Genomic DNA, 26,281 nt, shown 5'->3' with positions numbered 1-26,281 from the left:
GACCGCGACTTTCTCCCGAAACTTCCACCATAATCACCGACTGTGACGGTCAAGACTCCCCCAAATCCGATACCTCCTCCTTTCTGTCCCCGGAAGACCCCGCAGAGTCAGAGACGGACACCGAACAGGTCAATCACCAAGACACATCCGCCTCTGGCTCTATCAGACCTCCCGCGTCGATATCTTCCCGACCACTGCGCGCCCGACGTCCGCCCAAGAATATTCTCTAAACTTTAAAGCATCAAACGAAACAATACAACATGACAACATGTCTCATCATCCTCAAAATCAACTGCCAAAGGCTCGAATAGCACATTCTCTTCTCTTCTTGTTCTCCTTTTCATGAAGACGATCAAGTCAAAACTTCCCCAATATACTCCTTATTCTGTTTATACCTACGACTTATACCGGTAGCACATGTAAATTTTCCGAGCCTTCCACTCGCCCAGACATGCATTACCTCACATCTCTCTTCAACCCTGCCGTCTCTCCACGCCCTTTGAGTTTGCGCCTTTTAAACAAAATCTCCCTCCAGCGGCCTAGCCTGCCTCCCCGACGCTCTGTCTCGGTTTCACTCACGATAATGCTCTACGTCTCTCGCCGTGTCTCGTATCTCGACCTCACTCTTCTTCCTGTCTCCTATCTACTGTCGCCAACTCTCTCTCTTCTGTAGCCAACTCTTCTCCGGTTCTCTTGTCGCCAAATTTCGTTCCGAAAGGCTTCTTTGCGCGAGCCGCGGCTGGCGAGCCTTCCTCTCGTATTCAGTCAGAAAGAGAGGCATAAAACCTCTTCTCATTGGCTAATTGGCCTCCCCTGTACTCAACTCGTGCGGGCAACGCCACCAAATGAAGGCCATGCCGCAAACCCCTGAGCGTTGACTAGGTAACGAGCTAGCCGTTTCCGAGAGCTTTTCTTCAATGCAAGTTTCCAAGCACGCTTCCACTTCCATCGTGGGTCGAATCTATCGAACCCATCGGTTACTAACGGATTCTAGGTCAAATTTAGCTCCGCGGCCGACCTAGCTACAACATTCCCTGGCACCACCTGCGGGTGTGTATTGCTGCAGCCACGCAAGTCCTCGCAAAGCCTCCCTGCCCGAGCAATATCTAGCAGTCTCGGTGGGAAAGAGGTGGATATATACGGTCAGATGGAGAACAATATGCCCGAGGCAGTCCGCAACTGTCGTACCTGCAAGCAAGATCTGCCCGAAGTCGAATTTCGAAGCGTCAAGGACCCTACGAAGTTTACAGGACAGTGTGCTAGCTGTAGGGCACACCGAAAAGAACGGGCAACCGAATCGCGAGCCGCCGTTACCGCGATGCGGAATATCGCCTCGAGACCATCGCTACGCAGAGCCACGAAGAGGACGGATTCGCTAGCTAACCTGACGCCTCCAAGGCGGACTGCGCCAACGCCTGCGTCTGTGACCGACCTACGACCTCCTGCCATGCCTGTTTTATTCCGTGGCCTGGCGCCTGCACCGGAACTGCCTATACCTCCGCTGGGGCCATCTACTCTAAGCCCTGTTGAGGGACCTTCCCCTTTTCCTCCTACCCTTGGCCTGCCAACAGTAGTTCTGGGCACGCCGATTCAAGACACTGCTTCTACAGCTCCTGTTGTGCAAGGCACTCCTATACCACAGGAATCGCTTCCTACCACTCCTTCATTATTGTCACAGGGTCATCACCGCGGCCGTTATACTCGTCAAGGCACACAGCCTCAAGCGCGGCTGTTTGATCAGAGTAGTGATCCGCCTTTTACGGGTGACCTTGACTTGCCCGCCCTTAGTAAGGAAGATCAGGCGCTTGTGCGAGAGTTCTATACTGCCCTCAATGACGACAAGATGCATAGTTGCATTCGCTGCCAGGAGCGTTGGTTCGATATGAAACGAAATAGCTTGAAAATCTGCAGCCGCTGCATTGGTCGAGACAGGAAGAAAGCCCTCGACGAGCCCTACTTCTTCAGCGCTGCGAATAACCTCGACTTTGGGGAAGTCCCCGGCAATCTACCCGATCTAACGATGGTTGAGGAGATGCTTATTGCTAGGATTCACGTACACGTCAAGGTCCTACAAGTGCGTGGCGCTCAATACAAATATCGCGGCCACGTTATCCACTTTCTTCGCAACATTGGTAGGCTATTTGAAGAGCTCCCAGTGCTACCGAAGGAGCTAGATATCGTGCTCCTACGGCCTCCTAATATGGAAGGCGACCCTCGCTTCCAGCAACAGTTTGCTCGCGATTTCCGGGTACGCCGTTCATGCCTGTTGACCTGGCTGCATTACCTACACCGCCACCACCCGGGCTATCGCGATATCGTCGTGAGCCAGGATCGCCTGCAACGGCTTCCTCTTGACGGCAGCATAGTTGCTTCCATTGCTAGCCAAGTGGCTGACATACCTGACGGCGAGATCCCACAAGGCCCTGTTGAGGAGGCCTTGGAAGAGGATCCCTTCGATGCGGACGCATCAGCGATCCCGAACTTGCAGGTTACCGATACCGAATTAAACGCCCTGCAGTCCCGAGTCCTTGATGTTGCCCTGACTCTGAGCGTATGGCTAATGTTGAGTATATGTCGCATAGCGCGCAGGCTCACCACCAGATGCCATTGCCATCCATTCGCAGGACCCCTATCGACGAATTCAACCGTTCCCAGCCGCTGTTATCGCTTGCGTTCCCTACCCTCTACCCTGACGGCAAGGCCGACTTCGTGGAGCCTCGCCTACGGAGCATCACGTACCAGGACTACCTTGGCCATGCGATGAGATGGCATGACGGACGTTTTGCCCGCCATAAAACGTGGCCTTTCGTCGCCCTCAACACGCTGCTACGTGCGCAGGTCCGAAAGCGAAGTGACTACTTCGTCAAGCAACGCGACAGCCGCCGTCAACCCCTTACACGCGCTGACCTAGAGGAAGCGATGGCTGAGCCTGATGAGCCAGAGGCTCAGGACCTGATCCAGTCGATCACGCGCCAAGCCGCGGTAATCAGGGGCACCCGGCCGTATTGGTATAAGCAAAGGAAGGAATTGGAAGCATATGCCTACAATCTGGGCAGACCTGGCCTTTTCGTTACTGCAAGTGCGGCCGATTACCACTGGGAATCACTATATCGTCACATGCCTCGATTCCAAGAGTGGAAAGCAGCTCCTGAGGCGGCGCGCATGGTCCTGTCCCGGCAACTACTGCGAGACAACGCCCACATCGCCGCCTACCACTTCTACAAGCGTTATACGCTTCTTACGACTATTGTCCTGAAGCAGAAGTTCAACCTAACGGACTTTGGGGCCGCTATGAGTGGCAGGGCAGGGGTCCAGTCACCACCATGGCCTATATTGGTTAAGTGGCCACCCAGACTTGGATCCTGACGATAATCGATCCCGGGAGCGATTTGCCCGTATCTGGGGATATCACGTATCTGCCGTTAACCCAGAGCCTCATCGAATACAGGCTCCTGGGAAGGGAATCCTGATCAGCAATCTATTGGAGCAGCCCTTACCGTTCAGTTCCTATCGATGGTAGTCAACCGCGTGCAACGCCACCGCTGCAACAACTACTGTATGCAGCGCAATAAGCATACCAAGCAGGTAGAGTGCCGATTTGGGTTTCCTCACGGACAGCGCCTACTAGCCTCCCTTGACAAGTTGCCTCACTCCAAGCACTGGACCTTTAGGGGTGAGAGGAACGATGGCCAGATTAACCACTACAACCGCTTGCTTACCGTTGCATGGCTAGCCAATACAGATGTCTCTCCCTGCACGAGCCTCCAGCAGGTGATCGATTACGCAGCCAAATACTGCTCCAAGTCAGAAAAGAAGAGCGAGTCTTTTGCCCAGATTGGGAAGGCGCTGATGCCCCGGGTCAAGGACCACAACCCCCTGATTTCTTTCACGTCAAAGCTCCTGAATCAGCTAGTTGCTGAACGGGATTACTCGAAGCAGGAGGTTAGCCACTTACTCCTCGGCCTGCCGTTACAGGAGGGCTCACGAATCTGCCTATACGTTGACTGCCGTCATCCTGACAGACATTCCCGCTCCTTACGCATTGACGGCGATGAGGTTGACGAGGCCCCAACGTCTACGAAAAGTACGGTCAGCGCCCGGAAGCCCTGAAGGACCTGACCTACGTTTCCTTCCTCAAACACTGGAATTTCCGCTCTAGAGACCCTTCCGCATGGAAGCAATGGCGGCCAGGCAACGTTAACGGCAGGCCCGTGTGTTGGTTTACTTTCCTCGCTATCAGGCTGCTCCAGAAGGCCAGCAGTGGCCAGATTATTGCCGTGTAAAGCTGACATTAAATCACCCACATCGCCGGCTTGATGAGCTCCTCACTTTCGACGGCCAGGCTTTTAGTTCCCACGTTCAGGCCTTCTCCTATTGTTGGCAGCATCACAATCATGGTGATGACCATTACGGCCAGCCAAAAGAGGCTCGATTACAGCCTCAAGATGATCAATATGAGGCTCTGCCTGTGGGGGAAGAATTTGATGACGAAGACTGGATTCGCCTCGCTGCCCTTTTACCTGACCACCCCCTTACCCAGGAAGATCTTGACCTTCTTGGCCGCCGCGATATCGACGTCAATTACGACTGGACACGGCATGTGGGTTCATATCCGGAACTTCAAGATGGCTACTGGAAGGACCTTATCGCTAGCCACCCCATGGCCAACGATGTGGAGGTCCTTGGCCCTCAATGGCGTAATACGCTGAATCCACAACAACGGCTCGTGTACGACACATTCATGGGCCACTTCCAGGCGCGAAATCCCACTCAAATCCTTCTCCACGTTGATGGTGGTGGTGGCACCGGCAAGTCGTTCCTTATCAAGGTGCTTTCCTCCCATCTTCAGGCGGCCGCTCTACCGAATCCTAGCCCTATTTGCCGCGTAGCGCCAACAGGCGTTGCGAGTAACCAGATACAGGGCAGCACCATTCATTCATTGCTACGCCTCCCAGTAGGTGGTGCTTTACCGACCTTCCCCAGCCGACGCAGCCGCCCTTCAGTCCCGCCTACGGCACGTCAAATACCTCGTGATCGATGAAAAGAGCATGCTGGGGATTGAGCAGCTCGCGCGGATCGATTCCCGTCTGCGACAGGCCTTTCCACAGCGTAGCCTCGAGTTCTTTGGTGGTGTGAGCGTCTTGCTTGTGGGCGATTTCTTCCAGTTACCACCAGTCCGGCAAAAGCCCTGTATTCGACTAGCACCAGCCTGTCTTCGTTGGAAAGGAGGGCAGGTGGCCTACCGGTTATTTGACCGCACCGTCTTCCTGACCACGGTACAGCGCCAGGCTGGTGATGATCAGGCTCAGTTCCGTCGGGCGTTGCAGGAACTGCGTGAAGTCAAGTTATCCATACCGTCCTGGAACCTCCTTAGCAGTCGGGTACAGTCCAGGCTAACGCAGAGCGAGGTTGACAGCTTCAGGGCCGCTTTGCGGTGTATTCTACCAGGCCCGGGTCAACGAATACAATTACGAGCATATGGTGCATCTCAACGCCCCGGCAATACAGGTGGAGGCAAAGAATCAGGGCAAGGGCGCGGGGCAGGCACCAAGCGACAATGCTGGCAATCTATCTAACAAGTTCCCTGTTGCTAAGGGCGCCAGGGTAATGCTCACTACTAACCTATGGCAGCCAGCTGGCCTAGTTAACGGTGCCCAGGGTACTGTATACGATATCGCCTGGAACCCAGGCGCCGAACCATTGGAAGATCCCCCGGCCGTTATTATGGTGGACTTTGATAGCTACGACGGACCGCCATATCTAACAACTAACGAGGGCAGGAAAATCTCACCCATCCTCCCAGTCAGGCGTGATTTCCTTATGGGCAACGAGACCTGCGCTCGCACGCAGTTTCCCCTGATGGTGGCATTTGCTATCACTGTTCACAAATGCCAGAGCCTAACGAAGGAGCAAATAGTTACTGATCTCGCTACACGCGACTTCCAGGCCGGTATTAGCTATGTTGCTGTCTCACGGGTTACGTCGCTGCAAGGCTTACTCCTTGAGGCGCCTTTCGATCGTCAGAGCCTCTATAACCACACGCCGACGGAAGGTTTATAAGCCTGTCTCCCCTACATGCTGCGTTTACGGCTAACTACAAAGGCTAAAGCAGGGATGAAGATGCGCCTCGCTGACCAACAACGGCGTCAGGGTCAACAGCTGAGCGATGCACCGTATCCACCACTCTACCTTGACTAAACGACGTCTTCCTATAAGCTACAGGGAAGGGGGAGGTTCGATATAGGGTATATAGTTAGATTGGGCCAGTCAAGGAGCGGTTTAAACAGCTGGATGGCCGCCGCAGGCGAAAGGGGGGTTCTAGGGGGTCCCCCCCTAGGAAAGTTGAATTGCAGGAATACGATGTTCACCCTTCGGGCTGGATATTCAGCCGTTAAGCCCCTTGCCTTGGCAACTTAACGGGTGTTCGAAGTATTTTACCATGCTTACCCCCCCTTCTGCTCACCCCCCCCTTATGCTCCGCCAAATGAGACAAACCTCACCAAAAATCTGATTTTTGAACTGCTCATATTTCGGCGAACTATGGACATATAAATATAAAAGATACATCATTTGAATGAGAATTGAACACACTAATTGGTTCTTGGTCTTTTTATGACGCGACCCTGTCGCGTGGTGCGCTGCGGAGGCCCAGATACGTTGACCTCAATCACCGAAGCTGTCTCCGTCTCCGACTCCATCACCTCCTCTAACCAGTGTGGCTAACAAACCGACAGACCTAGACCGGCCCCTTCGGTCTGTCGGTCTGGGTTTGCCGTGGCTGTCGGTCTGTCGGTCTAGGTCTGTCTGGGTTGGAGGGCCGGTCGGTCTGATGGTCTGATGGTCTGATTGACTGATTCCGTGGTGCTACGGTATGGGGTATTATCAAATAACCACAGACCAAAAATACCTTTTCTTTCATTATAGACACCTACTAAGCTACCAACCCTCTCATTAGCCACTGCTTTTGAAGCTGATCAGCCTCGACTATTTCAGGCGATAGCTGATTGCGCTCGTCTGTGATCATCTTCTTTGTCTGGCTAAACACTCTCTCACATTCAGCACTCATGCCAGGAATTGAGAACAGATCTAGCGCCATTCGATACAAGACTGGGTATTCCAGTTGATGCCGGCTCCACCATTCAAGAGGGTTTGCAACGTCAAGATCTTGGGCGTAAATTGGCCTGGTCTGGAATAAGTCAAGCTCACTCACTGCCTTGACCTTCTTCCGCTGTGTGTTTAACGAGCTAATCGATCTCTTTCCAAACGAGCTGTAGTCATTGTCAGCGTCGACTTCCTCGGATTCGTCTTCCAAAACCCAGCTTGAGCCTGAGTTTCAACTTCAGTCTGCCTCCGGTATTCATCGAATAGGCTACCAACAGCCGACTGAATGTCGCTATACCATTGCGGCTTGTTCATCGCCTTCTTCCAGTGTCGTTCGAAGTAGTCGTACCCATACGACGGGTGCAGTGCTAGAGCTGCCCGATAAACAGGTGTCCTATCGGTTTTGACGTAATAGTCTTCAAGCTTCGCCCATCCACAGTCAATTCCCGACTTAAAATGGGAGGCCTCCTCGAACTGAGTATCCTCCGCGGCCTGCTTGAATTTCATGAACAGGTAGTCCATGGTTTTAAGTGTCTCCCACACAGCGCCGTGGCCGCCCTCCGCCCCCGGCTTACTGGCGTTGCCCTCTATAGTCTTCGTCAGGATATAAAACGGCTTCAAGAACTCGTAGAAACGCTCTAATTCAACCCAGTCCCCAGCGTTGAGGAAGTCGTTAGTTAGGTCACGGTGATCAGGGTCATTCTTAGGCTTTTGCCAGCGAGATTGATAGAGCTCGATGGCGCAGCGCAGTTCGAGTGCTGGTGTAAGCCGACAAGTTGTCAGTACTCAGAATACGGAAGCAACCTCGGACGAGAAACGTACCGCGTTTGATCATCATGTATATAGAGTTCCAGCGAGTCTTGCCGTCAACAACAATCTCCAGGGTAAAAATAGGATCGTCACCAGCGAGCTCGGTCTGCAAATGCCGAAGACCCTGTCGTCGCTGATCTGTCCGTCGAATGTAGGTGGCAATGTTGTGGAGTCTGCCGATAGCTCCTTTCTTGGCCCAAATGTCGAACTTGAACTCATATGTAGCTCCACGAAGCTCAGCCTCGAATTTACTGACGTTGGAGCCAAAATAACTGCTCGGACAACCAGGTTGATAACGTGGCCTATACAGCGTAGGCGGCGTCGGCTGACATCCATTGAAACCACCTAGCAAGCGTCTCTAGGCAGGTATCGTTGCTCTTGGCGTTATCAAGCATGAAGTATCCAAGCTTGGACCCCAACTCGTATCGATCGATTACCTCCTTGAGATAGGCGGCGATATTCTCACCGGAGTGTGGACCGACTAAGCGCGGAAGTCCAAGAAGGACATCGCGTTTTTGGCCTTCACTGCCAACAAAATGTCCGACAATTCCGACGTAGTTAAACGCATTTGAAGCAGTCCATAGATCAAAGCTGGTGTGAACCGAGCTCTTCGCGTTCTTGACGAGATCAAAGACAATTTGCTGTCGGCGTTCAAAGGCTTGACGAATCCATGAGCAGATCGTGGTGTGATGCTCCGGAAGTAGCCGACTTGCAAGCTCTCCTCCATTCGATACGAGCCACCCAAGCCGCTCGCTGGATGCTTGTCGAAAGGTGACATCTTCCACTATGACCCAGTCCACAAAGCGAGCTTTCCATGTCCTCTCGTCGAAATGGGAGGCGAGCTGGTAGCCTAGGCTGGCCTGTCGAGATAAAGGTAGGGACGAAGAGGATGGTGACGTAGCCGCCAAGGTAAACGGAGTCTTCAATCCGGGACGACTCTCGCCGAATTCCGTGATTTGGTGCTGACGACGCAGGTGCTTCGCGGCGTGAGACGTCCCTGAGGAGGCGTATAACGCTGTCGAATAGTTCTTCTTCCCGTGACAGATTCTGCAAAGCCAGTAACGTACTCCGCTATGCTCCAAGTTCGCGCCGTATCTGTAGATCCACGACTCTTTGATCTTTGTGCCGACGACCTTTTGTGACGAGGTCTCATTTTGGCACCCAAAAGTCGTTTGCCGCCGTGCCAGATGTTCTCCCAATCAATGTCAAATTCGCATTGTGAAGCATCTGTCTCGTCTGCTCTGGCCTCGGACGTGGCAGGCGTAGCCTCATGACTGTCATTAACTGGGGTGGGATGTGGACGGGATGCAAATGACTGCGGTACAGACGACACGGGGCTCGTATCCCTACTAGAAGACATAATGACGCGGTATGATACACTGTAGCTCGTAGATGGATGGGAAGACGCGAAAATTGGCAGGGCAGACGCGTAACTTGTTGACATTAGGTAGGTGCTACCTTAAGGCGGAACGGACCAATGGCATCACGGGAACACCAGTCCAGTCAGACCGACTCAGACCACCCAGACCGACTGACTGCTCCGGTCGGTCGGTCTGATGAGAATTGGCGGTCGGTCGGTCTGCGGTCTGTCAGACCACCTTCAGACGGTCTGTCAGACGGTCTGTCTGTTAGCCACACTGCCCCTATTTTATCTGACGCTCACGATACAGTGTCGGTCACAGCGATTGAGGCTATTTCTGCAGCTGGGAGTTGCATTCCTTCGTTTGTGATACTCCCTGGGGTCCAAATTCCTGCCCGTTGGGTTAGCAACAGCCTTGACGACGATACCATCATTTCAACCAGCCAAAAGGGTATATTAACGATGTCATCGCGATTGAATGGATCAGACACTTCGAGAAACACACGAGACCAGTTGATCCACTTCAGAAGCGGCTTCTACTTATGGATAGCTGTGATAGTCACTATACAGAAGAGATGGTTCACTTCTGCTTCGATCACAACATTAAGGTCTTCCCAATGCCTCCCCATCTTACACATCAGCTTCAACCTCTTGATGTCGGCGTTTTTAGGTCATACAAACACTGGCATCAACAAGTTCTACATCGTGAGATTGCTGACGGGGCATATGACTTTAACAAGTCCGATTTTCTATATCATCTTCAAGAGGTCCGCACTCGCACCTTCAAAAAGCACACAATTCTCTCATCTTGGCAGAAATGTGGCCTCTTCCCATTCAGTCCCGAGATCGTGCTCTCTCAGCTTCAAGACACGCTCTCGTCGCTCACAGAAGAAGTGGCTATTAAGGACCTGCCGGGCTCGATCGAAAGCGAGCCTCAGGGCGGGCCTCAGGCAGCAAGACCATCAACACCATCGCCACACACGCCGCCCTCGATTCAACGATTCAACTGGAACAATGTTTCAACGCCGAGACTCAACCTCTCTACGATTCAGAGGTATCACGCCTACGTACAGCTTCGTCTAGCCACATCAGTTGACTCCCACATGCCGTTGACTCCCTCCGTCACATACGTCTATGAGAAGGCGCGGAAAGCCGACAAAACCCTCGCTCTCAACGGCATCACCGCAACGGCCGAGATGACGAAGATAAAAGAGAAACAAGCCAAGCGCTCCAGTCTCCAGCAACAGACAACTATTGTAGCGAGATACGGCCCATTAAGCGTCGGTGACGCTAGAATTCGAGTCGCCCGAGACGAATACAATAGACAAGCGGCACAAGAAGAGGAGGCACAGAGAGTCAGGAATAAGGAGGTTCGCGACGAAGCTGGCTATATACGCCGCTGGCTTCGCAAGGTACGCTTCAACGTCAGGATTAGCATCACAGAGGCGAGGATTCGAGACATCAGAGGTCTCTGGGCCAAGGGCGACAAGCGCGCACACCTCAATTGCAATGAGTGGATGTGCGCAAGCTACAGGATTCTCCGCGAGCTACACAACCGCGGCGTAGGGCAAAGCAAGGCGATCATGTGGCCGGAGTACTATGATCGCGAGATTGTAAAGGAAGCAGCCGAATTAGTGGTGATGGAGGCAAATAAGCGTGCTATTTGCCGTCAGACGCTTTCCTTGGAAGCTGACGGCATCGAGATGCGATGAAGAGGAATCATAAGACGCGCTCGAGGCTGAAGGAAGAAGAAATCGAATAGAGCTCAATTCGATGCCAAAACACCAAAAACACCTCAAAGGCAGTATGGTGATGTATGACTAGCTTGCAATAAAGCGAACATGTGTTGCACTTATCGCGGGAAGAGAGGTACTTTTAAGTTCTAGCAAAATGGCGGGGCTCTTATGTACTTCTTTTTTTCCAGGTCAACGAGCTTTTTCTAGGTCAACCGCCCCCCCGTGACTGTGGAGCTGTCACGGGGATTGGCCGACTTTGAGGCCCCCCTAGTAGTATACAATCCTGGATAGGCCGCTGCTGCAGTTCCAACTGCGTTTCGTCCTCCTTGGAAGCCTTCCGCTTCTTGCACTGCGGCTTAGGCATATCCGGTTTCTCACCCCTTCCCACTCTATCTGAAGACTTCCCAGTAGCAGCTGCCGCCTTCTCTATAGCCTTCGTACTCCGTTTTCGACGTCCCGTTTCCTGAAGAGGTTGTGGCGAAGTTGCCAAAGGAGAGGACGGAGTCGTCGAATGGTCAGGAAGCTGGCCAACTCCTTCGGCAAATCCGAAGTGGCGCGGTCCGCTCGAGCGGCAGCATGCTCTGCGGCCTCACAGCCGGTCATGAATCGTCTTTTCGTGCCACCGTGGGATTTGAACCTCTTCAAGCCAGGCTGATGCAGTGCTTCAGGCAATTCCGGGGGTAGGAGAGCTCTTGACTGTACCTGCGCCCAGAAACCTGCTATTAGACGGTCATTCTGTAAGCGGAAGAGTCTCGAGAACTCCTCTGCCTGCTGTCCGCCGAGGCTCCTGTACTTGAACGACCTCTAATCCCGATTGAAGAACCATGTTCCTACCGCCATCTTGGTAACGGTCCCCTGGGTTTTCTGCTTCTTCAGGAGCTGCCTGCTTTTCATAAGACATGGTCCAGCCGCGTACCACGTCAGGACCGTCGATCAACCAGCGTGGATGAAGAAGATTGAGTGGGATAGCGCAGGACCTAACAACAGCCTCGTACAGCCAGTGTCGACAGGGCAGGCCATATCTGAGTGGAAACTCACACGCAGAAGGACATCCGGGCTCGTTCAGAGCGCCCAATGCCTCGCGCTCCTTCTCGATCTCGGTGTTTTGCCCCACCTTAGGGCCTTGCTGCCTCCCACTCCGGAGCTAGTTTGCTCAGGACATAGTGTGGAACCTTCCCGATAAGAAGGCGAAAAGCAGCTCGGTCCAACAGCCTTGGGACGTCCGCCCTGCTCCGATCCTCGTCTTCGGTGATTTTTTGAGTCAATTTCTTCAAGCTTTCGGCCAGTTTTTGACAAGATGCCTGCAGGGGAAGCTGCCTGTTGAGAGACTGTTTGACCACGACATGGTAGCTTTCGTTTCTCTGTGTGCTGTTACATCCGAGGTTCGGGTACTGTCGTGTGTGTGCTCGGACAAATTGGCGCTCTTTCGGTTGCCAATTATTCTTGAGATAGAGGCGTTCCGGCTCCCGAATTTCTGCGAGCAGCTCGCCTCGCCGTTCTTCAAGTCGCGCCTCGTCGGGAGCTTGTATGTAATCCCAAACGAACCGAAGGAGCTCTTCCCTTCGTTCCTTCGTATATTTGCCCGAGTCTAACAATCGCTTCTTGAAGTTCTCTGCGGCATGCCATTCACAGAGCTGCAATATTTGCCCATCTTCACCCTGAGGATCAGCTCTCGCTTGGGACGCCGCCATCGCGGCAACGAGCCCTTTGGTTTGATCCCCGAGAACGACTTGAGGTGGTGGGCAATCGTACCAGACCAGTTCCGCCAATTGGGCATTCACAAATTCGAAGGCTTCAGCTGATTCAGATGTTATAAAGGCGAAAGCCAGAGGAAATGTCTTGCCTGTGTTTGTGATTCCCACTATGACAGATAAAGGCAGGTGGAGGCAATTGGTGTTGAACGTCGCATCGGTTTGCATGAGGAATCCGCTGACGAATCTTCTACCCAGGCGGATCTGCTCGGAAGAACAGAAGAACAGGTGCTCGAGTACCCGCGCTGTCCGTCGTCCTTGGTCGTCGAGAAGGTATTTGAAGAAGCAACGAACGCGGAAGTCTTCGAACTCCAAACAAGTAAGCAAGAGGTCAAGCGCTTCTTGACTGCTGCGTCTTCCTTCAGACCGACTCAGGTTGTAGAACTCCTTTGCGGAAAGACAATTGCCTAAGCCGTGTTGGTCGAGAATCCGGGTTGATTCAGTCGCCGACAGGCCGGCAGTCCGATGCACGAGGGCCAGATCGACTGCTGCGGCCCGCTCGGGGATACGGGATCTATGGCAGGCGTAATGGAAGGGATTTTGAAGTGGCGGGTGCGTATGGCATGCGTAGGTGAAACCGACCACCCAACCCTTTCGCTCCTCTACCCCTCCGCTCCGGATAGTTTTGTAGGAGACATAAAGACTGTAGGGACAGTCCTTTGCCTTGACGTAGGTGAGCTCCTTCTTTCGGTCCCCTCCCTCTGTGACCGTATCCGATAGCTTTCGCGTGTTTCGCGTGCCTCTTCCATGATGGATGCAGCTCACTCGGAGGCGGTCGCATGCCTTGCTGGTAGTGACGAGAGCGAAACCCTGGGTGAAGGCATAGTCTTGGAACCAGCGAAGGGCTCCCTCAGGGTCGTTCGCCTCGTCACCAGTAACGGGGGCGCGAAGATGCTCATGCGGCAGGGCTTCCACAGCTTTGTCGAAGGCGGAGCGGATGTCGCCAAGGAGGGTGTCGCGGTACTGGATCTCCATTTGGGTTTGCTTTCGCGTCGCCGCGATCTCCATCGAGCTTGATGAATTGAAGGGCGCGATTCTTACGGCGACGCGCACCTGGCAAGGGGCAATTGACAGTTATCCTATTTGGGCTGCAGCCAAGACGCGATCGTTTTTAACCCTTGCTTAGCGCAACAATCCCTGCAATCTGACTGTCCGAACCTGACTGTCCGGAGCCATCCCGATGCGTGCATGGACTCTTGGTGTGTGCAGATTGCTCTGCCACCTCCATCTAGGAAGGGGGGGCCCCGACCTTTGTAGGTACCGAGGCGAGATGTGGAAACTCTTTTGCATACAAATTTGGCCTAGGAATGTTTCCCGCTACCGTAAAGTAACACGTTCCTTCTTAAAGACTGAACCTAACTACTCTAGCAATGCAAGGATAGAGATAGCGACTGGTTTACCGCAGGCGTTTTAGTAGCCCCAGGGGCAAACCGTCTTCCCCCGCCGCCTTCCATGGTGCCGTCCGTTTGATGCCCTGCTCGACCTCCGAGGAGTAGGCACGGGGACTTCGCCAACTGTCATGACCACGAAGTGGCCCGGATCGAATACTCCTGCGGGAGAAGACAATCGCCCTCCAGGGCAAACCCCCGACTAACATACCTACACTCTCTACTTCCTTTCTTTTTTCTACCCGTAGGCCCTTCAGGGGGCTTGCGGCCGGCCCATGACTTCGTGGTCTCTCTCAGTCACCTGGCCTCGGCCAAAAACTGACTACTATTACTCTTTCACTGCCGTGCCTGGAACCGCTGACGAGGGAAGGGCCCCGAATTTCCGATCGGCCTTCGAGCCTCAGAATTGCTAGATGGAGTGGTTAGGTGCTACACCCGGCCCTTAGTCCAGGTACTCGGGATATTCTATGTATCTAGTCTTCTCTAGCCTAGCACGTCTTTTGCCCTTATATGGCTGCCCCAGACGGTAATCAATACTACTATTACTACCACTAAAGTAGTCAAGGTAAAAGATGGTGAGGCTTCTTGGTAACCGTGTAATGGTACATGTGAAAATAGTGCCATCTAGTCCGACTTGGCTCATATCCCTAGCCCCGCATTCATGTCTCGCTGTATAAGCGCCAAGAAAACGATCGTCACCGGTGAATGCTGGAACAGGCAAGTACTTTCGGGTCGTCGGGGACCAGAGGCTGGTGCGCTAGTGGTTGATCTTGTACTTTGACCGTGTAAAGCGCGTTAGAGTAACATATCATACCCCGCGTCAGACGGGGCTGTCGTCTGCAGTTGCATGCAGCTTGCAGCATGTCACAGCTCGTATTCATTACGTACTAAGTACAGACAGGTCTTTTCTTCATTCGGTTTACCTGTGTCGACTGCAGGGTTCGCCTTCTAGGATCAGCATACTGACCCAGCAGGAAAACCTGAACTGGCCAATCAGATACCATTCCTCTTCTCAGATGATAATTAGATACTCAGCCGGGACATCGGGCTGAAACGAATATATAAAGCCAGGTCCTCGCAGCGGAACTGGATACCAAACAGGATCGATTGCCACAACCTCTCGCCGACAATATTGCAAAGATTGAAGTATCAAGGTTCAATATGAAGTTCACTATCGTATTGACCATTCTCGGGTGAGCAATCCATTCGCCTCAAACGACTTTGTCACTATTATTTGTCACTAATCATCTCCAGCCTTTCCGTCTGCGGTTTGTCTCGTTCATAACATCGGTCTTTCTCTCAACTAACAACAGCACTCAGGCGGCTCGGCGATATCTTGTGGAGACCAGGCGGGCTCCCGGGGTGTCAGATGTGTTGCGCGTGGCCGCAATTGTCCTCGTGGCTTTAGGCCAGTCTTTTATGACAACCCTCGCCCCTGTCGAAGCGGCCAGAGATGCTGCATCTAAGTGGTGGACATTCGCCCTTGTGGGCTGGGCCGGCCTTAACAGATGATTGACAGGACCTGCTTCGTCCTGTTTTCATAAGCTGTGCGTGGGCTTGTTTGTTACCATAACCGCGTTATGGTACTTTGAAGATTTCTATGATTTCTTGCCTGGAGCCTTGGGCTTGATCCTTAAGTTTAGGTACCACGTCTTAATCGAATCGTTCGGGTCACGACAAGTCTGATAGTAGGATGTGTATATATGTTGCCTGATGTATCCCTTTGGGTGCCCGAAGACCTCCCCTAGGTCACGAGACCCACAATACGTAGCTACATGTCAGGGGCTACAGTGGGGGGACAAAAGTTCCGGTCAATGACGCTAGCGCGTCGCGTACGCGCGTCTCCCACATTCCAACCCTTCCTCTTCAAATCACCATCATGCCTTCAAAATGAGCCCAATTACGCCCAAAACACTGGAGCCCTCATAAGAGGACGAAGATTGTGACCCTCTTTGATTGCGGCTTCTCAGCTGCCCTCGTCGGCGTCAAAGAGGACGTTTCTCCTAGAGCTGTCTACGGAATCGTCAGGCGTTACAGGACACAGTCGAGTGCGAAATCTTTGCCGCGCTCTGGGAGACCCTCAAAGCTCAATGACACCCATAAAAGATATATCTTTCGATGCATCGCGAAAGACCCTTTCATCTCGAATGCTCAGCTTCTTCGTGAGGCTTCTCTAGAGTGTTCTACACGTACTTTAACACGGTACCTTCGACACCATGGCATACAACATGTACGCGCTCTTCGACGTCCAAAATTAACAGAAGAACATGCTGCAAAGAGGCTACAATTTGCACTACAATACCATCAAAAGCCAGCTTCCTTTTGGCATACATGGATTTTCTCTGATGAGACGTCAATCGCTCGTGGGGACGGCGAGAGACAGAAGTGGGTTTTGCAATTCAGTACGTCTTAATACCCTTACTTCAAAAATCCTCCTAATTGCAAAAAGGGGATAGATTAAATCCGAAAAACGTACAAGCAAGAGGAAAACCTACTCGACATTCCCAGATGTTTTGGGGCGGCTTCTCCTTTAATCGGCGGACTTCTCTTACACCAATGCTAGGAGACCCCGACTCAGCCCGTGGTGGCGTTACTGCACGCCGTGTGCTCGAGACCTTACAAGAAAGCCTACCTACAATTGCAGAGCCAGGCTATACATTCGCCCAAGATAACGCCTCAACACATACGGCGGCCATTGTGCAGGCGTGGCTTGGCTGCTGGGTCGAAGAAAACAGGGTAGATTTGGTCGACTGGCCGCCATATTCACCTGACCTAAACCCCATAGAAAACGTATGGAAGCTGCTTAAAGAGAGCATTATGGAGACTCACCCTGAGCTCTCAGACCTTCCAAAGAACTATAGCTCCAAGCAGAAGCTCTGTTTTGCAGCGGTTGGAGCGTGGGAAGACCTTGAAGAGGATACCTCAATCACCTAATAGAATCAATGCCTCGGCGCCTTCAAGCTGTTGTGGCTGCACGTGGCTGGTATACCAAATACTAGCCGAAACAACAATAATCTCCACTCAATTCTCTATATATTTATATCTTCGGCTTCATAATTGACCTTCATTTGGCAAAGTAATGTGCTGTTGAAAAGAGGGCTCTGATGCGGCGTTGTGGTGGGTGGGCCGGATTGACCGGAACTTTTGTCACCCGACTGTAGCAGCATCAGCAAAACCTTCACCAGTCAATTTTGCTAGCAGCGCATTCAAATTAAGCTCTATGGCTTCGCAACAAGATCCACAAGCTTCGCAGGCAGCTATTCCTGCTGTGAATAGCTTCGAACAGACCCTATATGTGCGGCTCGACCACTGTCAGCGCGAGCAGCCAATTGACAGCACAGTCCGCCCCCAATTTGACCCCGAGCCCGAACGGGGCCCCGAATTCGTCCCTTTTCACGTCCCTGAGCGCGAGCCACAGCCCCAACAGCTGCCACCAACGCCGCTGTTACTTTTCCAGCAATTCCTACCCGAATCCCTAGTTAAGGGCTGGGTCGGGTACACCAATAACGGTCCAAGGCCAGGCCCAGAGGGTCCAAGGAAGAAGTATTCAAGAGAGAATAGCTGGACAGAGACATCTCTTGCAGAGGTCTTTATTTGGATTGCTACTTTAATTTATATGGGCTTACATAGGGAAACAAGAGTTCGAGACCATTGGAAGACCTCTATAATTGACTCAATGGTCCCTACACACCCAATCCTTCAATTCATGTCATTTAACCGATACCAACTTCTACAACGGCACATTCGAATTGGCGACCCGAATAGCATCTCTTGCGGGCTCCCAACGCCCTACGCACAGGTCAATGAGTGGGCTGAACACATACAGCAGGCGTCTCTTGCCCTCTGTCAGCTAGGCACTTGTTTGGCTGTGGATGAGTGCATCGTCGGCTATACAGGAAGATCAAAGCAGACAGTCACTGTCAAGAATAAACCCACACCCACAGGCTTTAAAGTGTGGGTTGTGGCTAAGCAGGCTATTTCCTTCGGTGGTTCTGGCACCAACCTTCCAACGCCCTTGGCCCGGCTGCTGGGAAGAAAGGAAGAGGGCCACAGGCACGGCAGAGAGCGGCATTTCTCTCAACCCGACCCAGGGCGTCGTTGTTTCCCTAGTCAAGCAGCTGCCAGAACAGACATACCATGTCTTCTTCGATAACCTCTTTTCCTCGCCGAACCTTCTCAACGCTCTTCGTCAGCTAGGGATTTGGGGCCACAGGCACAGCCCGAGTCAACTGTGGCTTCTACCAGCCCTTTGTGGAGGCGAAGAAAGCTGACACAAAGGGTGACTGTTGGCCTTGGGGCACGCTGAAGACTGCGCCTACTCCTGATGGTCAGGTAAGAGGTTCACGAGACAGGCCCTAGTAATTCCCTTACTAATTTGTCTTCTTCTTCTTTCAGGTCAACCAATTCGCATGGAAGGATAATGCCCTTGTGCTTTTCCTCTCAACAGTCTATTCAGGCGAGGAATTCGAACAGCGAATACGCCGGCGCCCGACAACAACACAGCCCCGAGCACGCCCAATACAGCATGAATTTGGTGATGAGCCTGTCAAAGAGCTATTTGTGCCGTCTATTGATGAAGCCCGTCTCGTCAAAATTCCAGATATTTTCGCGCCGGATATCGTGCCTCGTGATGAAATTCGGCCAGTCTTGGAAGAATGCCTCGACACAAGCTCGGTCTTGCATCGCCTTTCGCTTAACGTCTCGTGAAGCTGCTTTCCGGCGATGGAAATACCGTCCCCATCGCTTCATGAAACGCTGGGCCCATTTCTGTGATGCCGTGCCTCCTGCCTTTTGCCTTCAGAATGGCGTTGGCGTGTTGTTGAAGGGCGCGCCCCTGGATATGGTGCCCCTGAGCGATGCGGCGATGTGCCCAGCAAAGCACTTCTTGCTCTTCTTCCGACCCCAGTAGCGTAGCGTTCCCGCCATTCTCAGAAACTGGATGATGCCCTTGAATGCGTGATCTCAGGCGCTTGTACGGCACGCCCAATGCATCAGAGGCTGCCTTCATCGTACGGTAAAAACCTTCGACAAAGAGCTCCGATGCCGCGACAGTGCGAGCTTCGAGATTCTCTTGACCATGCCGCGCGAAATTGGGTTTATTCGTCTCAGAATTAATCCATTTTTGCATAGCAGTAGGTTCAGAGCTTGAGGAGGCCATAGCGAAAATCTCGTCGAAATTGCAGCTCCAATCCGTTTGCTAGCCATTCTCATCATCTTCGTCATCGTATATGGTTTTGTTGCATAGCTTATCTAACGGAAGTGCGGAGATGATATTGAATAATCAAGGATATGCTGTTAAGAATGGAAGCTTCAGTTTTGCGTGCACTAAGGTACATTTCTATGTACCTTGATTTCTTTTCCGTGTCAGCGTCCTTTTTCCCGGTCAGTGGCCCCCCCGTCCCTGAGGATCGGGGACGGGGATTTGGCCGACTTTTAGGCCCCCCTAGTAGGTCTCACCCAGCTCTTTTTGCAAGGCGAGGCTGCGAGCTGTCGGGCTCAATCCGGCGGCTTTCCTACCTCCATTGGTGGGCTTTCGCTTAGCACGTCAATAACAGGTGTCCGTGGCTAGCCGACATAACATCCACGACGCGACGTCAGGGGCAAGCGGCAAGAATACGAGAAGCGTCCTACTACGACATCAACGCTCGCTTGTATCCAGAGCCATGGAACCAGAGTGCGTCGGCTCGGAATGCGCCACAGTGTGTGCTGCTCCCGTTATCATCACCTGCTCCTCCATTGACATCAGTTCTAGGCGGCTCCGCCGACGTTACCGCATCGGGTGCCAATCCCGACCACTCCCGGCCGATCGCGTCCGACTGTTGACAACATTTCTACCCATTTGACGCACGTCAGCTCTGCAACTACGTCCTCTCGCAAAAGGTGGTCGCCATGGCGCAAGCCGAGTCGTCAGGGAAAGCGAAGGTTGCGCAGCCAGTCGCCGTCGCGGTTCCGCCATACCACGTCCGACTCGGATACTGATGACTGCGACTGGGACGTGATCGACTCTTCTGGTCCGCTTGATGCAGCTCTGTTGAGTGGTCAAGACGTCGACTCGCAGCGACCGAGTCCAACGTTGGCCGAGGCCCCCCTACCTGTCGAGTCTCACGCGAACCAACAAGAAACCACCCCCCGGCCGGAACGACTTGTTGATGACGGCGAACCCAAGCTATGCAAGGAGCAGCAGAATCTGGTCGACCTGATTGCCAGCGGTCGTAACGTCTTCTACACGGGCTCGGCAGGTTGTGGCAAGTCGACGGTGTTGAAGGCTGCTCTAAAGAGACTCCGGGCCATGGGCATGGTCGTCGACGTCTTGGCTCCCACCGGCCGAGCCGCCCTTCAGGTCAATGGTGTGTCGACGTGGTCCTATATGGGATGGACGCCCGACCATCATAAGCTTCCGTTAGATAAACTCAAGACTCTGGCCTTCCGAAAGCATGTCCGGCAGCGTCTCAGGCACACCGATGTACTCATCATCGATGAGATCAGCATGGTCGAGAATCATCACCTGCAGCGCATTAATGTTTGCATGAAGGAGGTGAGGCGCTGGAAAGACGATGATCCGCCTGCATTCGGTGGAGTCCAGGTCGTTGTCACCGGCGACTTCTGCCAACTCCCCCCGGTGAAGCCTTTCCAGCATTGCATCGAGTGCGGGCACGAGATGGAAGCCGATGCAAGCAAAACTGAATTCAATTGCCCAGCCGACGAGAATCATGGGCCATTCCACGAGCATGAAAAGTGGGCTTTCATGAGTGATGCATGGGGTCAATGTGACTTTACGCACGTGCACTTGACACAAATTCATCGGCAGAACGATAAACACTTCTTAAAGATGCTTCAGAAACGTCGACTTGGGGTGTCTTTTTCGCCAGACGAGATTGTAACCCTGATGAACCATCCATGCAACGTCACCAACGCTACACGGCTCTTGTCCACAAGAAATGAGGTGGCCAAGATTAATTCAGAAAGATTTAACAAACTCAAGACCCCCATTGTCAAATATCGCACCTTGGACGATTTCATGTGGAACAAGGTCGGACACCCTTATTTGAACTACTGCAATGACCGCTTCTCGGACGGCTCCTTGGTCGCTCTCAGGGACCATCGCCTCGAGCGACAAGTAGAGCTAAGAGCAGGCATGCTCGTGGTGCTGCAAGTCAATCTCGACCTTCCAGGCGGGCTTTGCAATGGAAGTCAGGGCATCATTTGCGGGTTCGAAAATTACGATCCTACAACAATTCCCAAACCCAAGTCACGCAGGGGCGCATGCAATTATTATATGACGCCTGGAGACGGTCTCGTTGCCCGAGGAGACTATGTGGCGCTTAAGGAAGAACAAGTACAACGCTTCATAAACAGCCAAAACAACCGCGTCTGGCCTCGGGTGCTTTTCCACAATGGCATGAAGCGGACTATTTATGCCGAATGTGTCGTCAACGCCGTCGGCGACCAGGAACCCTTTTCTCTCTTGCACCGCACGCAAATCCCTCTTGTAGCCGCCTGGGCCATGAGCATCCACAAGAGTCAGGGCATGACGCTGGATCGCGTCATAGTCGACCTAACGAGAGCTTTTGAGGAAGGGCAGGTCTATGTCGCTTTGTCGCGGGCGACAAGTCTTCATGGTCTCAGGGTCGAGGGGCGTCCAGAGGGGTTGAATGTAGGGCGCGGTGGCAACCCCCATGTGCAGCAGTTTATGCGGGACAAGTTTGGGCCCGAGGTGCTGGGGGAAGACTCTGAAAGGTGATGATTTTGACAAAGGACATCCAGGTGACTGGAATCAAATCGTGAAACCCCCATCACCACACAGGGCCCTCAACAAGAGGAGCACTTTGCAAAGATTCAGGTTGGTCGCATTTCTGCAGGATAGACCCTCTCAAGCCACTCAAGCGCAATATGGTTGCAATATGGTTATCCGTCCATCCATGATTCCATTGGGCGGTGTTATGTAATGCCAGTCGGCCATTTTGCCGAATTCTTGCAAGAACCACTACTTCTGGGGTTCTTTGCACTTGAAAATAATGCCAGGAGTAAGGGCATGGCCGTCCGCAGTGATAACCTCAATAAATGACGTCCAGTTGCGGGACCGTGGTCCTTTCAGAAGGGCCTTCCGTTTCGGGCCTGCACTCCCAACCGCAAGACTATCCAAACCTGGCAAAAAGATTTTGTTTAGTTAGAATAATGAAAGGCAAGTCAAAAACTCACCAAAGCCAGACATAATACCGTGACTGGTTGCCCGGCAACTTCGCGGAGCTAGTGGTCCGAAGTGTTGCGCACCAGATCTCGCCCTGCGCGACGACACAGGCAGTAGGCAGTTTTGCCGTCAGTTCCTGATCAGAGCGGCAAATAAGATCTTCTCCGAGCGACAACTTTCGGCTGTAGAGGCCTGTTACCACCTCCTTGGGTATCACACATATTTTTCCAACGTGCCGCATTGGTGACACGACGGTGAATTCAGGGTCGGGCCTCCGATCAAAAGGAAAGGAGACGGTTGCTGCTGACAAAGTTGTTGACGCTGCGCTGCACGCGCTCGAACTTGATGAAGCGGCAGGACTCGCTCTCGAGGTGGTTGATGATTCCGGCCAGGGTCTTGAAGTTCATGCAACACGAGGTGTTGGGGCAATGGTAGAGCTCCTGCTGGTCTAGAGGTATGGCGGTTTCGAATTAGTGGAAAAACGGGCAGCAAGACGTGAGAAGTGGCTCGGAAAAAGCAGGGGCTTACGGATGGGCGAGTTGAGGTGCTGCTCGAGACTCGACAGACGGCCAAAGACGCGGCCGCAGATGAAACACTCGTAGCCACGGCCGTTCCACGAGCCCGAGTCTACCTCGTACTCGTAGGAGCTGGTCCACTCGAGGAGGTTCTTGGAGATGATGCCGCCGGGGTCCTTGGAGCGGACGATACGGAACAGCTCGTCGCGGTTGAGCTGCGGGGCCTTGGGGCACGAGGCCGTCTCGAGATGATGGGTCAAGCCGGTGGCGGTGGAGAAGAGGCGAGAGCAAAAGGGGCAGAGGACGGTCAGGCCCCTGTGGACGCGTGAGTTGAGGTGCTGCAGAAGCCGGTCAAATCGACGCACGGGAAGTGGGGAGAGCAAGGGGAGACCCACCATCCTGAGGTTGTTGTCAGACTGAAAGTAGCGATCGCAGTCGGCGCAGTAGAGGTGGTCGTCATGCTCATGCTCGGTGCATGCATCCTGCGAAGGCCACGTCTCGGAGCACACGGAGCAGGAGAATACGCGGTGGTCGAGAGCGTCCATGTGCTGCTGGCGGGCGCGTTCGGACCAGAACCAACGGTGGCATGTGTCGCACTCTAGGTTCGGGGGCGAGTGGCCTGTCGAGCGGCAGTGCTTGTCGCGAGCTCGCAATCCGGCGGGGAAGGCTTTGTCGCAGGTGCCACACTCAAAGTACGCGTTGGGCGGCATCGTGGCGGCCGGGGCGCCGGAAGGGGGCGCCGGAAGGAGGCGGGCGGGGGGGACGTCTCGCGAAGAGAGTGGGGCAAAGGGGTATGAAAGGTGGCCTCAAGAATAGTAGGGGCTTCTCCGGGATCAATTAATTCATGTGTCTCTCTCCTGCCCTTTCCATATGATCAGATGGTCCTTTTATAACCTTCCTTGCCACTACCCCACCGGCCACGTCAGCCTTCAGCTCCTGTCGTAACTGACCGGTAAAAACTTACCTCAGCAGTGCTCAGGCCCGGTCACACCCCCTACCCGCTCAAAAATTCCCCACCAACGCGACCCGCACTTCACAAGCCGAGCACGATGACGGAAATTCGAGACCAATCGATTCCACGCGAAGAACGGGTCCTGCTCGCCGTCAAGGCCTATCAGCAAGGCCAATTTGACAGTACCCACAAGGCCGCAACGGCATATGATGTCCCTCAGTCGACAGTATCTGGTCGACTGCGAGGTGCCCGCCCCCGACGCGATGCGCAGATGAACAGCCAGAAGTTGACGGCGACGGAAGAGACCGCCCTCGTACAATGGGTATTGTCGATGGACGAGCGAGGAATGCCGCCGACAGTGGTCTACACTCGCCGCATGGCCAACTTGTTGCTCTCTGAAGCGCGGCCAAGAAACTGTCGGCGAGATTGGGTGCGGAAGTTCGTTGGCCGCCACAACGAAATCAAGGCGAAATACTCTCGTCGATATGATTACCAACGCGCCAAATGCGAAGATCCGAAGACGATCCAAGAACGGTACGATCGAGTGGCAATGGCGAAGCAGAAATGGGGGATTCTTGACGAGAATGTCTACAACTTCGATGAGACGGGGTTTCAAATGGGAGTCATTGCGACGGCAAGAGTCCTTGTCACACATAGGATATCAGCCTCCAACAGTCTGACCCCCTATTCGCACAGTCCGTTTCCACATTTCCCCACAGAAACTTCTAGGAGGCATCATCAACGCATCAGTGGCTTCCAGATGATCTGATCAGATGCTTCCATTCACTACCATTCCCTTCCATTCTCATATTCAGGCAGTCTATAAAGATCTCGCCTCTTTCCCACCTTAGATAGCAATCAAGAGTCTTCCAGTCCCTGATCTTTATGCCCACTTGCTCATCCTCCGTGCGATAGTCCTTACTCGGTCTGACCGGCGAGGTCGGCCTATGGTCACGCAGCCAGGAAATCGAGAATGGGTTACGGTGATTGAGTCTATCAATTGCCAAGGTTGGGCTTTGCCGGCGATGGTCATCTTCCAGGGCAAGGCGCACCAAGTGTCACGGGCTGTGCCCGGCTGGTGGACTCGGTTGTACCGGGTCCGGTGGGTCGTGCCGGTGGCAACACCGGCCCGCTCCGCGGACCCGGAAGCTGCGAGAACATTCCGTGAAGGGCAATATAAGCTCGCACTCGAGGCGTGGCCTCGAGTTCAGCTTCTTTTCCTCCTTAGCTCTAGATAGACAACACCTAGGCACCTGCTAGTTGAATAAACTCCGGGCCATCGAATCGTAGCCTAGTTGGTCAGGCTCGAGATCGTGGAAGTCGACTGCCAGGCGCTCGCCTGGTGGCGGCGTTTCTCGTGGCTCCCTTCGAATTTGTCGTTTCAATTTGGCCGTGCCGCAGTCATCACATCCTGTGGTGGTGATGCCTTTGATGCGGACGCCTCTTGAGCAGTTGACAAGGTGCTCCAGGGTTCTTGGACCTGGATGCCCAAGGCGGAGATGCCAGAGCTCTGCGGTCGCGGTCTGTGGGTGGCGTTTGGTGATGGAGCTGAATTTGTTGCGTCGGGCGAAGAACGCTCTTCCTTGACACATCGTAAGGAATGTGCTCCAGCACGAATTGCCCATGCTCTTCTTGGACGAAGGCGAGGATGCGTCTATCGGCTGCTCGAAGGCATGATCGCTGGCCGGGGGATTCGTCCCACCAAACGCCCTGCCTTTTTAGGTGTTTGTAGGAGATGAGGTTGCATGCAAAGTTTTCACAGTAGGCGGCATCGGTTAAACGCAGCAGACGAGGTCCTCGAGGGCCCTCGACTTCCACGTCCACGTCGCCATAGCCTTGGATTGGCACCTTGCTTTCTCCTGCCCAAAGGAAGTCTCCAGGGGTTGCTCTTCTAAAGTGGGTGAAGCGAGAAATCTCGTTGAAGATGTCGATGGTGGACCCAGAGTCAAGCAGGGCGGAGTGGCATAGAGGGCAGTTATCAACGGCAAAAGCTGCCTTTGTGTCCGCTCGAGCGATGAAGAAAGAAGCTAGAGAGCACTTTCCCATCGCTCTTAGGAGTCAGTCCTGATCCTCATGCTTCTCTCCGTCTCTGCGTTGCTCTTGTCGCTTCCCCTTTGCTCTTTTGATCTCTTCTGCGATGGACTCGTCTTTGAGGTTTTTCTTGATTGTGTCCGAGGGCTTCCACCACTCGGCAGCTCTATCCGGGAAGATTCCCCAGCAAAAGTCAAGGCGGTGGCCGGGCTGTTCGCACAAACGACAGTATTTTTCTCCCTTGTCGTCTGTGGTCTTCGACCTGGGCCTTTTGCCACCTCTTCCTCGCTGGTGGTTTGCACGGGCGTTGAAGGTCGGACCAAAAGCTCCTCGTTTAATGATAGAGGGGCCCGAATTGTTGTAAATATACGCGAGGAAGAGGTCCTTTAGCTTGTGGATTGTGAAATTAGGTTGGTCTTGGGGATTCGTGATGGTAATCGTGTCGACCC

The 26,281-nt window shown here is 53.4% G+C and overlaps 7 protein-coding genes across 7 annotated transcripts; 4 read left to right on the top strand and 3 right to left on the bottom strand.

Moving 5' to 3' along the window:
* Positions 1-1,882: 1,882 nt before the first annotated feature.
* Positions 1,883-6,198, top strand: HRG_06668 (ATP-dependent DNA helicase PIF1; the record flags this gene model as incomplete). The annotated part of the gene is made up of 16 exons (XM_044865139.1): positions 1,883-2,551; positions 2,602-2,830; positions 2,912-3,002; positions 3,057-3,079; positions 3,134-3,263; positions 3,343-3,448; positions 3,658-3,942; positions 4,086-4,279; positions 4,364-4,600; positions 4,654-4,828; positions 4,959-5,132; positions 5,283-5,381; positions 5,449-5,604; positions 5,659-5,802; positions 5,896-6,052; positions 6,113-6,198. 16 exons carry the CDS (start codon positions 1,883-1,885, stop codon positions 6,196-6,198), a joined length of 2,955 nt encoding a protein of 984 aa, XP_044720079.1.
* Positions 6,199-7,244: 1,046 nt separating this feature from the next.
* On the bottom strand, positions 7,245-8,419 carry HRG_06667 (transposase-like protein; the record flags this gene model as incomplete). The annotated part of the gene is made up of 4 exons (XM_044865138.1): positions 7,245-7,268; positions 7,378-7,859; positions 7,924-8,162; positions 8,394-8,419. The coding sequence occupies 4 exons, from the start codon at positions 8,417-8,419 to the stop codon at positions 7,245-7,247; spliced, it is 771 nt and encodes a 256-aa protein (XP_044720078.1).
* Positions 8,420-9,846: 1,427 nt separating this feature from the next.
* HRG_06666 (DDE superfamily endonuclease domain-containing protein) lies at positions 9,847-10,983 on the top strand (the record flags this gene model as incomplete). The annotated part of the gene is made up of 1 exon (XM_044865137.1): positions 9,847-10,983. The coding sequence occupies one exon, from the start codon at positions 9,847-9,849 to the stop codon at positions 10,981-10,983; it is 1,137 nt and encodes a 378-aa protein (XP_044720077.1).
* Positions 10,984-19,809: 8,826 nt separating this feature from the next.
* Positions 19,810-21,887, top strand: HRG_06665 (PIF1-like helicase domain-containing protein; the record flags this gene model as incomplete). The annotated part of the gene is made up of 7 exons (XM_044865136.1): positions 19,810-19,925; positions 20,078-20,141; positions 20,205-20,486; positions 20,541-20,923; positions 21,083-21,176; positions 21,258-21,399; positions 21,454-21,887. The coding sequence occupies 7 exons, from the start codon at positions 19,810-19,812 to the stop codon at positions 21,885-21,887; spliced, it is 1,515 nt and encodes a 504-aa protein (XP_044720076.1).
* Positions 21,888-22,612: 725 nt separating this feature from the next.
* HRG_06664 (zinc-finger double-stranded RNA-binding domain-containing protein) lies at positions 22,613-23,559 on the bottom strand (the record flags this gene model as incomplete). Its single annotated transcript, XM_044865135.1, has 3 exons — positions 22,613-22,782; positions 22,863-23,187; positions 23,245-23,559. The coding sequence occupies 3 exons, from the start codon at positions 23,557-23,559 to the stop codon at positions 22,613-22,615; spliced, it is 810 nt and encodes a 269-aa protein (XP_044720075.1).
* A 339-nt stretch (positions 23,560-23,898) lies between these two features.
* HRG_06663 (helix-turn-helix, psq domain-containing protein) lies at positions 23,899-24,530 on the top strand (the record flags this gene model as incomplete). The annotated part of the gene is made up of 2 exons (XM_044865134.1): positions 23,899-24,441; positions 24,498-24,530. The coding sequence occupies 2 exons, from the start codon at positions 23,899-23,901 to the stop codon at positions 24,528-24,530; spliced, it is 576 nt and encodes a 191-aa protein (XP_044720074.1).
* A 527-nt stretch (positions 24,531-25,057) lies between these two features.
* Positions 25,058-25,393, bottom strand: HRG_06662 (GAG-pre-integrase domain-containing protein; the record flags this gene model as incomplete). The annotated part of the gene is made up of 1 exon (XM_044865133.1): positions 25,058-25,393. The coding sequence occupies one exon, from the start codon at positions 25,391-25,393 to the stop codon at positions 25,058-25,060; it is 336 nt and encodes a 111-aa protein (XP_044720073.1).
* Positions 25,394-26,281: the final 888 nt, after the last annotated feature.

This window comes from Hirsutella rhossiliensis (genome assembly GCF_020360975.1).
Source record: "Hirsutella rhossiliensis strain HR02 chromosome Unknown scaffold00006, whole genome shotgun sequence".
NCBI classification, from domain to species: domain Eukaryota; kingdom Fungi; phylum Ascomycota; class Sordariomycetes; order Hypocreales; family Ophiocordycipitaceae; genus Hirsutella; species Hirsutella rhossiliensis.
This window is presented reverse-complemented; position numbering and strand designations above follow the sequence as displayed.